Raw genomic sequence first — 13,838 nt, 5'->3', positions numbered from 1 at the left:
ATATATTGTGTGTATATATACGTGTGTACAATATCTTTGAACGATAGTGTCGTTATCTGTGTGTACAGGATCGGTGCTATAAGATCGTTCGCAGATATCGTGCAGGATCGTTGGTCGTTCGTTTACAAACGATAATAATTGGAAGTGTGTACGTAGCTTAAGTCACCTCTTCTCCATTAAATTAGACCTAAAGCAAGAGATGATGAAAGCTGCCATTGCTACACTCCACCTAAATAATGCTAATTGTCTGGAAAAAAAAGCTGAAATTTGGTTTCAGTAATTTTAGTGACATATTTGAGACAAGCATGCAGATTACTGTGTGGCAATTAACTGAACAACTGGGCTGCATACTCATTCTGGGTCGGAGATTCAGAAGATTTTAAAGGCAGAATATCTGAATGCCAACAAGGCAAGTTATATTATTTAAAACCAGGTCACCAGTGGCAACTTAAATAGTTTTCGTATAGATCCACCTATGTCAGAATGAAGCATTATAACACTGGAGCTTGCTCACATGGTAGGAGGCTACAGCAGGTGGCTGATCTGTGTCAGACATATGCAAACACAGCCAGGAACTGCATGGACTCTAGGACTTGTATGACAGTATCATCTGACAAACACCCCCAGTCCAAGATGTAGCCACTAACTCTAGATAGTGCCTAAATAAAGATGCTGCCGTTCTCAAGAGAAAACACGGACACATGCGTACGTACATACATACACCATTGGTATCATACTACAACATCCATGCAGATGGAAACTGGGTCACTTTTACAGTATGGACATGGATACCTTACAAGTCTAAGCTTAAAACATATGTTCAGTCACAGTGCATTACAATCCAGAGCTAAGTTCAAAAAGAACCTGTCACAGCAGATGAAACCATCTTAGAAAGACCTGATGTTGAAGATACAAGCTCTGAGGTGGTTCAGTATTATATCTTTAAAAGCTAATCAAGGAACTTTAGAGGCTCATTCACAATTCTTCATTCGTGTGCATTTTTATAAACAGAGAAAAGAAAAGCAGAACAGGGAGCCATTTTTCTAATGGAACATACAGTAACACTATCGTGTGTTAAACTGCAATGCCTTAGTTTGTTAAGGTGTCAACATGCCAAACCAAAAAAGTATGTTTAAACGCAAACATTTCATACTGTTTTTAATAGACACCTGCTCACCTATCGCCACCAACCATTTAGCCTGTGAGACTGACAGGGTGTAATCCTGTTGGAATTTTTGCTACAGTCACATGCTGTTGTGCAAACTGAATTGCAGTCTGAATGTAAAATTTATTGTGATTGACATACAAATGGTGTATAAATTATTTGTAAAATTTGTATTACAGCATGTCAATGCAACTTCAGCAAGGTTAATGTTCTCTTTACCACATGATAGTAGTAATGCTTGACAACTGGCTTGTACACTGCATTGGGAGGTTGTTCCCTCAGCTATCATTTTGATGTGGAACAAGTCATTAGATTTTTTTTTTTGTGACTATTGTGATTTTTAGTGATTATTATGTACAATAATAAGTGATTTAGAATTTTTTAAGCAAGTGGATATTTTGCAATAACAAATTTATTTTTAAAGTGAACTGCTATGGGCAACAACTCCACTTGTGATAACCATCAGCATCACTTTACAACATTACAGCAGCACGGTCATTACCTCACAGGACAACAGATGATGCCCAACTAGTGTCATCACACATGCGATTATTCAAACATGGCATACCAACACCAGTGGAAAGAAACCATTCATTTAGTACATGTTTTCAAGTATCAAAAGGTATTTAAAGTTCAATAGGAGAGATCACCCCATGTCCATATCACATAACCTGCAAAAAAATGACAAAATGAAGGGCTCCTTTGCTGAATTGCCAAGTATAGTTAATAGCATCCAAAATGCACCTTACCAATGCAATACAGTGCAACGTGTGCATTGCTATGCTGATAAAAAAAAGAGACAGAATGCACCATATTTGTGTGTGATGTGCTGTTGGGCAACCCAATCCAATGAATGTGATGGCCTAATACAACACATGTCAACACACACAGGTGAATTTTTGTCATCCTCCACCTTGTCGTCACACATCATGCATGTGTGGCTGCGTGCACGATTAAGTAGTAGTGTGATCTTTAAATGATCACATCGGCAGTCAGTGTAGGGGTCTGCCATACTCCATAGATGATAATGTTGCTACTGAATTTGTAGCATTGTGAGATGATCCTTTGAAAACACTAGTTCATTGATGATTTTTTGTTTTTTAAGTATGTCCTCATATGACATGGCTTTGATAAATCTAAAGGAGACTGTATCATGTATGGCTAGCTTCAATCACATTATTCTACTCTATTCACCTTAGGTTGACCCTCCTAATATATTTTTGTTGATAAATCTAAAACTAACCACACAATATATTCTGACAGTACAATCTATTTACATTTTTAGATTCAGTGCCTACACTCGTGTAGTGTTGGATTGGATACAAATTCATATACAGCTTGGTTTACAGGTTGGTTTTTACACTGCACTGTTTTACTCAGTAACAGCTTCTATCTGTAAGGATTGTTTAGGTAAACTCTAATATTAACTGGTTTTGGTAAAAGCAGATTGCACAATTGGACTGTAATATGTGACATGTTTAAAGCACACCATCACCAGTACTTGTCTGTACTTTAGTAATAACTCAGTTGCAGTATCTTCTTTTGCATTTAACTATACATGTTAGTACAAAGAGAGGTGCATATCTTATGACATATGCAGGAACATGTACAAGACTTTAGGTACAGTTCCATATCAGCATCTGGTTCCCTTGCCCCTGCAATATCTTTTAATTGGGATATGACAATAAATCATTCAGCTTGTAAACAGTCTACACATTTAGATTTGTCATAGATTTTTCCCTCCCCAAGATATTTTGCTTTGTTAAATGTACAACCTCTTAACAATCTCTCACTGCCATCTAGCTTAACATCATGTCTCTATCAACATGAGGCAAGTACCACCTACACAAGTCACTGCAATCTTAAATGCCAAGCACAGCACCCCAGAATGACTACAGCAATTAGCATTTGTCATTATCAGCCTTAGGCCATACACAAACATATTCTTTGTTAATAGCCACCATCATCACAACATTGAAAAGAGAAACTCCCACCTATTGCTAAAATGTCACTTGATGTCAAATCAATGCCATATTCTGCATCTAGCACCTGGCTCTTCATGCTATACTTCATCATCAATAATCCAAATAACAGGCACCGGTTGTGGTAAAAGGGTCTAAAACATGAACTATCCATGTTGCTGATAGCTACCAAGCTCAACCATCCTTTCCAATTTTTAATCATATCAGTGAGTATAACCTAAACAGCAGCAATGGTGTGGATTTGGGTTTTAGTCTTTATGACAGTTGACAGTGTTGAGTGATAATATTTGACCTGAGGATTGCTATTTCACAGGGAACATTAGATAGGAGTGGTAATTGTGTTTACATATTATGCTAAAATGTACTTTTAGTCTGAATTTCTTTAAATATACTATTGAACTTACAGTAAAGATCAGACCAGTAGAAACTAGACTTTAATTCATTGCGCTGGGTTACTGCCCCTAAGAATAAAAACTTTACTGAACAAACCCTAAACAGACATTTTAGTACCACAAGAAGCATGGCCAAAACGTTTAATAGCCATGCAATTTTATACAAAATGTGTGTACTGACATTTCCAGCCAAGTCAAAAACTAAAATTCCCTCCGATTCCCAGCAGTCTTTATTGAGTGTTATAAAAACATCCCATCAGATCCCATTTCAATGTGATGGAAAGTGTATTTTTGCTATGTGTGCTGCTGTCTGCTGATGGGGTATTATTATGATATGTCAGTTTATAATTTCACTACCAAGTGACAGCAAACAATACTGAAGTGTGCCAAACAGGGTGTGCCACCCCCCGGCATCCTAAGTTTTCTCTTCTCAGCTTCTACCACTGTAAGTCTTAAAAGTTGTAAGGTGGTATGACCAAAGTGTTTTCTTCCGTTTCTGCTGATACGCCGTTCCCTTCCCAAAGTTTGGAAGCACATATTACGGTTCTTCCGAAGCCTGGCAAAGACCATACGGTTTGCTCTAATTATAGACCTATATCATTGATTAATGTGGATGCAAAAATTTTTTCCAAATTGATTGCCAATAGGTTGTCCCCGCATATGCCATCATTGATCCATAAGGATCAAACTGGGTTCATTTATGGAAGGGAAGCCAGGGATAATACTATTAAGACTCTCCTGCTGACCCAGTTCGCTAAATCCTCAGGCACCCCTGCGTGCTTACTGTCAATAGACGCTGAAAAAGCCTTTGATAGGGTTAGTTGGCAGTTTATGTATTCGGCGTTACGTCAGGTGGGCATGGGCCCCTGCATGGTTTCTAGAATTGCAGCACTGTACTCTTCCCCCAGAGCTCGGGTGCGGGTTAATGGCACTCTTTCCGACTCCTTTCAAATCAAGAACGGCACGAGGCAGGGGTGCCCCCTCTCCCCTTTACTTTATGCCTTAATCATGGAACATTTGGCTGTGGCCTTACGCCACAATCCAGATGTAAAAGGGATCCAGGTGGGTGATACACATTATAAAATCTCTTTGTACGCAGATGACCTCTTGATATATATAACTTCCCCCCATGTCACGATACCTACTATCCTGAAAGAACTTGCTGAATTTGGAACACACAGTAATTTCAAGGTCAATTATTCTAAACCCGAAATCCTTAATGTCACCTTGGACTCTTCTCAAATGTCAGCTATGTGTTCTAATGTGCCTTTCCGGCTTTGCCCCGAGGCCATCAAATATTTAGGTATAATGGTCCCATCGGATCCGTCCAAATTATTCTCCCTTAATTATTCTTTCATGTACAATAAACTCCAGTCTGACCTTCAGAAATACAATTCCTTGCCCCTCTCCTGGTTCGCCCGTATAAACACTCTTAAGATGGATATAATCCCCAAACTGTTATATCTTTTTCAATCGGTCCCCATATTCTTGCCAACTGCTTATCTTCGTAAAATTCATAGGTTATTCTTAAACTTTATATGGCAACAGAAACGCCCTAGACTGGCATTTGGTATCCTGTCTAAGGCCAAAGGTAGAGGAGGGGCAGGGGCTCCGGATGTTATTTCTTATTATAGAGCTTCAGTTTTAGTGCGTCTGATAGATTGGTTTCACAACAGGGAGATGAAGGAATGGGTACAGCTGGAAGATCGCCTATCTCCAGTTGATCTCCGGTCCCTGCCATGGGTGGACCGGTCGTTGTTACAACCGACCCACCCTCTACTTCCACTTACAGTGGATTTATTACGTAATTGGGATATCCTCCTAAGAGCTGGCAAATTGTCCTCGACTCCAGGACCTATGACACCGCTATTTGATAATCCAGCGTTCCCCCCGGCAATGCGTACCTCCACATTTTTATCGTGGTCCGCCTCGGACAACCGTCATATTAGGAGTATATTACATAATGGTCGGGTTCCCCCACTGGTCTCCCTGGAACTCCCAAACAGAAGCAAACTGCTTTCTTGGCTGTCATACAGGCAACTGTCATCATTTGTAGCCTCATTTCCTGACTCGTCAGCCCTATATAGAAGCTTAACAGCTTTTGAGCAGTTGGTTGGCTCGCCTGATCGCCCCTCTCATGTGGTGTCCAGGTTGTACGAAATACTTGCTCAGGACTCTGAACCCTCTGCACCTATATACACTAGATATTGGGAGAGGGAAATGACTGGACTCATAACTCCGGATGATTGGGAAAAATCATTTACCCTAACGCATAAGTTGGCCTTAACCTGTAGAGCTCAAGAGGTCAATTACAAAATTCTGTCCAGGTGGTATTATTGCCCTGTGGATCTCCATAGAATCTCCCCTGCACAATCTGATTGTTGTTGGTGATGCCACTTACAAAGGGGGACGATGCTTCATATATGGTGGGAGTGTCCGCTTATATATCGATTTTGGGACACGATTATTCAGGTGTATAATGACAGCACTGGGTCCACCATAACTAATACTCCTAATATTGTTCTTTTATCCATGGTTCCGGGTTCGCTCAAAACCATCAAAGGTGGGGTCCTACGCCATTTTCTTACGGCAGCAAGGGCCACTATTCCAAGATTGTGGAAGCAATCTACTGCTCCTTCTATAGCAACTTGGGTCTCTGAACTTGAAAAAATCCTCCATATGGAGATGTTGGTCGCGGAGGATGATGACAGAATGGAACAATTTAGAACTACCTGGTCCATTTGGGACTGGTTTAAAGAATCTCCCCGATTCCGCACTTACTTTAATTAGCGTCCAGGCCTACAGGCTGGATTACAACCCCGACATTGAGGGCTATTATATATCTCTTCTATTTTTGTATCGCTTGGACATGACACATATTCTCATTCATACTGCCCTACCAAAGGGTGCACAAATGTATTAGATAAATATCACCTGATAATGGTTAGTTAGGTTTGAAAGCCTCCGTTGACCTCATTAACCACCCTTGGACCAACCAATTACATAAAAAGACTTGATCATCTATGATGGGTTCTTACTGGACAGCAATAACTGTAACCCAGGATAAAGCTGGTTTTTGGGGTGTCTTCACATGGAAAGAAAATGCATGTCCAGCCTACAGTACATCTTAGATGTTTATTTTACTACAAAAAGACCTGTACATTGGATGTATCTTATAAAAGTCACCTTGCAAGGGTCTGTACTGGGATAATTGCTTTAGGGTCATCAGCTTTCATTCTTGGTGTCACAGGCTCTGAGCAGCTCCTCCATCATCATATCTACATATATATAGTGGGCTAACACCTGCAGTGTATCTACTGATCTCTCATTGGATCCCTGCAGAAAAATCCAGGCAGGGCCAACACAAAAAAAATCACATTACATTACTGGGGAAATTTTGTTTTTTTTTTTTGTTTTTTTTTCTAGATTTATTATAAATTTCTAAAATAAAAAAAATTAGAAAAAAAGGCCTCCAATGTGGCATACTGATTACAACAATGGCACCCCTGCCTTTTCCTCTTGATAGCACAATCCTTTCAACAAGCAAGAGCTGGGCACTGCCTGCACTACCATGTACATCCTGATGGTACATTCCACTACTACAAAGCACCTTTTGACACCACATACAAAACTATTACCCCCACCATGTGACACACATCTTATTGAAGAAGTGCCTTCACTGGCTCATTTCCTAGGCATCGGACAATTTGCTCAATTAGACTGCACTACCTTCAGTTGCCTCAAACATTTAATGTCATTTATCTCCAAATCAAACTGTCCCAACTACCTTATGCCTCTTAAGGTAATCATCTTGCAAAATTTACAGCAGCCCAAAAAATCATCTTGCAAATTTACAGCAGCCCATCTGGTACTTATAGGTTTAGAATCCACCAGTGCACTGCCTTCACCTGTTCATGAGTACCCCATAGCATGCCTACTCTTCTAAGAATGCACATTACCTCCTTATATACCCTGATGTTACATACCATTCTGCACAGATTATTAAAGATGCCAATACTCAATGCCAATATAGAACATCCAGGCAGCCACACTTTAACCCCAGCATTACACACCAACTACAACAATAATAAAAATAACAGTAATAAAATGTCAGCATCTAGTGAGATCATTCCAGTGCCTCCACCTGTTCCTCTAGCCCAGTAGCTCCATGACATCCATGCTGCCTCGATCTACACCTTATGCCACATAGAGATCAGTACAGAATGAAAGCTCCACCACCCAGCCACTTCCATTGCCACCTTACCCCCAACGTGACTCAATGTAACGGTGCCACACACACCAACTATTTATATAAGATGCTCTCCCGATGCCAGCCTTTTATCGCAGCCCCATGGCCAGGCATAGCTCTGATCACTGTCCCCAGTTGCCCCTCCACCTGTCACTGCCATACTCACTTCCTCTGCAGGGTGGTGGCCGGGCTGTTGTTGGTGCTGTGCCCTGGCCCAGGGCTGGAGCTGCGGGATGTGGCCCTGTTGGATCTGGGGGTGTCCCGGGGTCGGTGATGGGGTGGCGGAGTTGAGTAGGTCTGATAAACGCCGGACTGGTTTTCTCCGCGGTGGTGATGTTGCTGTGGGTGGTGGTGATGGTGCTGGGGGTGATGATGGTGCCCATACCCCCCACAGCCGCCTCCTCCACCCGGCTCCCGGAAGTCAGGTCGGTGCTGCTCAACCCGGTTCTCCCTCAGCTCCCGGTTCTCCTGGGTGACGCGGTCCAGTTGCACCTCCAGTTCCTCGATGCGGCGCCGCTGGGTCTCCAGCAGTTTCTGCTGGCTCTCGATGATGTTGTTGAGCTCCAGCAGGTACTCAACGGCTCGGTTCGGGGACTCCTGCCCGCCTTGGTTGGGACTAGAGCCGGCACCCCCTTCCATAGCCGCCGGGTGGGATGACGGAGCTCGGGCTGCGGAGCTTTAGCTTTGGCTTAGGTTGGGCGGCCAGGCATGGTGCCGGGGGCGGAGCAGAGAAGCTACCGCGGCTACTGCTGCAGAGTCACTGCGTACTGACAGGTGGGGTGGGAGATGAGCGAAGACCCACGTCACTGTCACTAATGGTCCAATAGAAATTTTGAGGGCGGGGAACAGAACGTGACAGCCGACCAATCCAAAAGAGTGTGGGCGAAGCTTGCTTGTGCCGCCCACCTCTGACCTGTCAAAAGTGACACCTGTGGGGGATGATGGTGAGACGGACTACAAGTCCCATGATGCCTCACGTATAAGAGTGCCCGAAAATGAAAATAAATAGCTGGGCTGGAGCGATCTGTTTTGGAAACACGTGGCTAGTGCTGTCGCAGTTTGCTTAGCTGACAACTGACAGATGTTAGGAAATACATCCTTCTGGGCAGGATGTCAAGGCAGAGCATTGCAGTATTACATGGCTGCTGATCAGCTCTGCTTGGGAGGCACCAGACATTACAAATATGCACGTGACTATTTTTTTTTTTTTAACTGTGTTTTTAATGCTGCTTCATAGTATGATACAAAAATAGGTAACACGCTTCCGTCGAATAAATGGCACCAGTCCCAAAGTAGTTATATAGTGAAAATACCCATATGGTACTTTTTTAGGCACCTTTAAAAATGTTCAGGTTAAATTCACTTTTTAATAAATATAACTTTAATTGCAGACTTTGTTTATAATCATAAATACTAGTCACATTCAAATTACTTTAACATATCTAACGCGACTAGAAAGGGATATACCCTGTTGCCACTGATCTTTACCTTGACTTTAGGACGTTTGCTTCAAACTATCAGGGTGGACTCAAACATATCTGGCCTGCTGCTGGGGGAAACACACCATGAAGTTGCTGCTGACACAGATGACCTTCTGTTTGTCCTTACCAATCCAATTATATCACTACCGGATTTTGTAAGTTCATTGCAGACCTACAGTGACCTCTCTAACTTCTGGGTTAATGTGTCCAAAGTAGAGGCTTTGAATGTTTCACTGACACCTGCACTTCAACCTCAACTATTTTTTCTCTTCAATTGGGCAGAGGAGGCTAATAAATATTTAGGGACGTGGATTCTGCATGACCTGTCCAAAGTTTTTCATTTTAATTTTTTCACTGACCACGGCAACTATTACCTCCCTGGCGGTATGAACAATTAGTATTTTTGAATATAAAAGCGGTAGATTTAAAAATATGCAATATTTTAAATTTCCTGCCTGGTCTCGCCTCCCAGCCCAATGGCACTGCAGTAGTAGAGTCTTACTGCCTGTCTTTCAGACCATCACCAATGTTCCCAATTCTAGATAACCCTCTCTTCCCACAAGGAATGATGGATCCAAAGTTTTGGATACATAGATTGACACAAAGCTTACCAATTCCTGAAGCATCAGCACTGGGTGGAGGGCTTGGACTTAATGCATCCTGAGGGCCCATTCAAATTAGACTCCTGGGAGGCTATGCCGGTGTCTCACTTCCTCAGGTCTTTCCCACCAGCCAAGGAATTTGCCAGTCATGTGATGGACTTTGAGAGCATGTGCAACAGTCCTGGAGGGGTTAGACACTCTCTCTCAGTAATATACTTCATAATCAAGCTGCACCACCCCAGTATGTGCCCCTTTATCTCTGCAGCCAGGAGGCGGAATTAAAAAAAAGAAAACAAGACGTGTTATAGGCCTACTATATGGGTTAGTTGTGTAACACAGTTCTCTCCGTGTGGGTTTTTCCCGATAGTAGCATTGTTTTATATGTAGTTCTACTGAAAATGTTATAATATTATATATTAATATAATATTATTTTTGGGCAGCACGTTGGCTCAGAGGTTAGCACTCTGGCCTTTGCAGTGCTGGGTTCTAGGTTTGAATCCCAGCCTGGACACTATCTGCATAGAGTTTGCAGGTTCTCCTTGTGACTGCGTGGGTTTCCTCTGGGTACTCCGGTTTCCTCCCACATCCCAAAAACATGCTGTTAAGTTAACTGGCTTCCCCACAAAAATTGCGTTTAGACTGTGTAATGACATATGACTATGGTAGGGACACAAGATTGTGAGCCCCTTTGAGGGACAGCTAGTGACACAACTATGGACTTTGTAAAGCACTGCATAATATGTCAGTGTTATATAAATACTGTATAATAATAAATAGTATAAATTTCTAGACAAAAGATCTCTATAGTTTACTTAACATTTTTCACAGCTGCTTCTTCATAAGGGTAAGGAGTACATGTAAGCTGTGATAATGCATTGAGACACTCAGAACCTTTGCTATAAATCCTCTGAAGCCTTAAATGTATATGTTCAGGGAGCTCCAGAAATACTTGTACCCTCACACAAGTTTTGGTATTTTACCTGTTTACTGCAACATTCAAATTACTGTTAAATATAGACATAAAGCCCCTGATTCATCAATAAAATCCACGCTCGCTGGAAGCGCGAATATACGCGCGGCCATCGATCGCGGTTTACCGCGGTCCGGACTCGAGTGTGCGCGTACACTCGCCTCCTCACTGCCAGCCGGATTCCTGCCTCCATAACAATAAGCAATAGAGGGCGCGAATCTGCCAATTAAGGCGATTAGATTTCAGCGGCGCGATTAAGGAGGATCTGTTAAGCTCAATAGTGAGATCATAGCAATTAATTAGCGCGCACCTGCTCTCTGTTCTGTGCTTATTTACAGTCCTTGGGGAACAGTGACTTTTAATGCAAGCTCGCCAGTGTAAAGCTGCCGGAGATGCGCGGCTCCGGCCGCGAGCTTTTTCAGTTGCTGAATAGCGCGATGGCGTATGATTTCGGATTGCGAATACGAATGCGCGAGCGATAATCCGATTCTGCTTGATGAATCAGGGGCAAAGAGTAGACTCTCACCTTTAATTTGAGGGCATCCACATCCAAATTGGAGGAAGGGTTTAGAAATCATAGATCTTTAATATGTATCACCCTCCTTTTTATTTATAAATAGTATTTTTTGGGGGGTATAACAAAATAAAGCAACATACAACAAAATCAACAGTTACAAATTACACAGAAAACAACAAAGATATTCAAGTACAAACAGAACCAAGATCCAGCTCATATTACCTTAACCTGCATTACAAAGATAAGGAGAAGCAAAACAAAACAGGATCATTGCTGGTTTGAAAACATATTTAAATGACAGTAGTCAACATTAAATTAAGCTAATAACTTGATATGGTGGATTGGAGAAGGAAAAGAAAAGGGATAAGGGGTGGCAAGAGAGGAGAGCATATACTTTTGAGAAAAAGGAGCAAAAATCCTAATAGGGTAAGAACCATGGAGTGAAATTCTGCTCAGGCAAACAGGAGACACCATAAAGTGGGCAGACCCCCCCCCCCCTCCTAAGAGGGTTCACCATCAAGATATTGAAACATGTTATTTGGATACAATAGATGTATCCCAGGGTTCCCAGAAAATTGTGAACGTCCCAACAAGATCATATAACTATGCAGTGAGGTGTTCCAACAGCTGAACATCTTTAATTCCAGCATACAGGTCATGTAGGCTCAGGGGAGGCTAGCTTCTAGTGAAATGAGACATTTGGCTATGGGTAAAATATGGGAGACCAACTTCTTTTCCAATTTCAAAAGGGTGCGAATTGGCAATCCCAACAGGTCAATTACTAAATCCAAAGGTAAAGAAGCCTCCATTAGGTCATTAAGTAGGGTATGAAGCATTCTCTAGTAGGTGACTAAGAGCGGACCGAAAAATATGATGCATTCTACCCACCGCTGTATGACACCCGCAGCATATGTCACTAGTAGCTGGAAAAAAGACATGCAACTTATCAGGTACCCGTGCATAACTATTTTATACACAATTTTCCGAATATTGTGTGTAAAAAGGACTTTTTTGTGCACTATTCCAAAGATTTTTCCAAATCTCCAGTGAGAGATCCCTTCCAAGAATTTGTTTCCATTTCCTCATAAAAGAGTGTTTAATAAAGGGTGTTGCTGTTTTGAGAATGAAATAGATCTCAGGGACAATGTTCTTAGAAGATGGTCCCCCGTGTATATCCTCTCAAAGGATATAACTGTAAAAGCAGGTATGTGGAAACCCAAATTTCTCTATCAACTCTGAAAAGGAAAGGAGCTGTCTTGTGCATGGGTGAACCACCTGCCCAAAGTGAAAGAGACCTCTGGATCACCATGGTAATACCATCTAGAGCTGTACACTGTCTGGGATTTGAAGATTGTAATGAAAGGTGGGAAGTAATGAGGCTGGAGCCATGAGTTGATATTTGTCATTACACAGAGCCATACTGTTCTAGAGCAATGCATTGGGCCCAAGAGGATGTCAGTAGAGTTGTCATCTGAAACATTCCACATAAATGAGTTGGAATGCTTCAGAGTCAGCCACAACATTTCAATCTCTGTCCAGTGATTGAAAGACTGCAGGGTTGACCAAGAAGTCAGCAATTGAAACTGTGGGGGGCATGGCTTCATGGCACTGGTGACAGACATGTAGTGACTGAGCTCCCGTTTTCCACTGCTCAGTACACACATTGGCTTCATTATGGGGAAGCAGCAGCATCATGATGTAAGAGATAGTGATTCGCCAGGAAATTTGTCATCGGACAGCGAAAGTGAACTGAGCGATGATTCTGGACCTGAGGTCAGTGCTGTGCGCACATGGTTCCCTATTGACCTTGATGCAGACCAGGTAGCACTGCCAAGATTTCCATTCACGGTGAAAATGGAAAGAAAAAAGAAAAAAAGAGAAATTGAGGCTGAATGCGACGACCCCCTGGCATACCTGAAGTTGTTTTTGACCAATGAAGTTATCAAAAAAAATTGTTGCAGAGACAAACAGGTACATTGCTCTGTGTTTGCTAAGTTTTTGACATTTTTGCTATTTTTTTATGCAAACATGTATGTTGCTCTGTGTTTGATAACTTTTTGAAATTTTTGGCATTTTTTTTTATGCAAACATGTATGCTGCTCTGTGTTTGATAACTTTTTGAAATTTTTTGCAAATTTTTTTTTAATGCAAATATATATGCTGCTATGTGTTTGCTAACATATTACTTGCAACCTTCACCACACTATAAAAGAACATATCCTAAAATACATTTTTTATTTTGTTTTATGCAGGTACGCAGGTGCTTCACACCTGAAGTTTGCAAGAAGCAGAAACTGGGAACCTGTGACCAAGGATGACATTTGGCTGTTTTTGGGCTTGGTGGTCCTGGGAGTTGTGGGCAAACCTGTGCAGAAGTGGTACTGGTCCAAGAATAAAATGATTGCCACTCCATTCTTTGGCACAGTCATGCCAGAATACTGCTTTGCCCTCATCATGAAGTACCTGCACTTCCCAAACA

The 13,838-nt window shown here is 41.9% G+C and overlaps 1 protein-coding gene across 5 annotated transcripts in view; it reads right to left on the bottom strand.

Annotated features, from left to right (window-relative positions):
* LOC140343599 (IQ motif and SEC7 domain-containing protein 2-like) overlaps nt 1-8,562 on the bottom strand; it is a 255,722-nt gene extending 247,160 nt beyond the window's left edge. For 3 of the 5 annotated variants that reach the window (XM_072430325.1, XM_072430318.1, XM_072430323.1), the window contains exon 1: nt 7,955-8,562. In XM_072430325.1, the coding sequence (XP_072286426.1) occupies nt 7,955-8,427 (473 nt within the window). In that variant the 5' untranslated portion in view covers nt 8,428-8,562. The remainder of the gene's footprint in view (nt 1-7,954) is intronic. The other 2 variants (XM_072430319.1, XM_072430326.1) reach the window with 1 other exon arrangement.
* Nucleotides 8,563-13,838: the final 5,276 nt, after the last annotated feature.

Source organism: Pyxicephalus adspersus, chromosome Z (genome assembly GCF_032062135.1).
Source record: "Pyxicephalus adspersus chromosome Z, UCB_Pads_2.0, whole genome shotgun sequence".
NCBI classification, from domain to species: Eukaryota; Metazoa; Chordata; class Amphibia; order Anura; family Pyxicephalidae; genus Pyxicephalus; species Pyxicephalus adspersus.
This window is presented reverse-complemented; position numbering and strand designations above follow the sequence as displayed.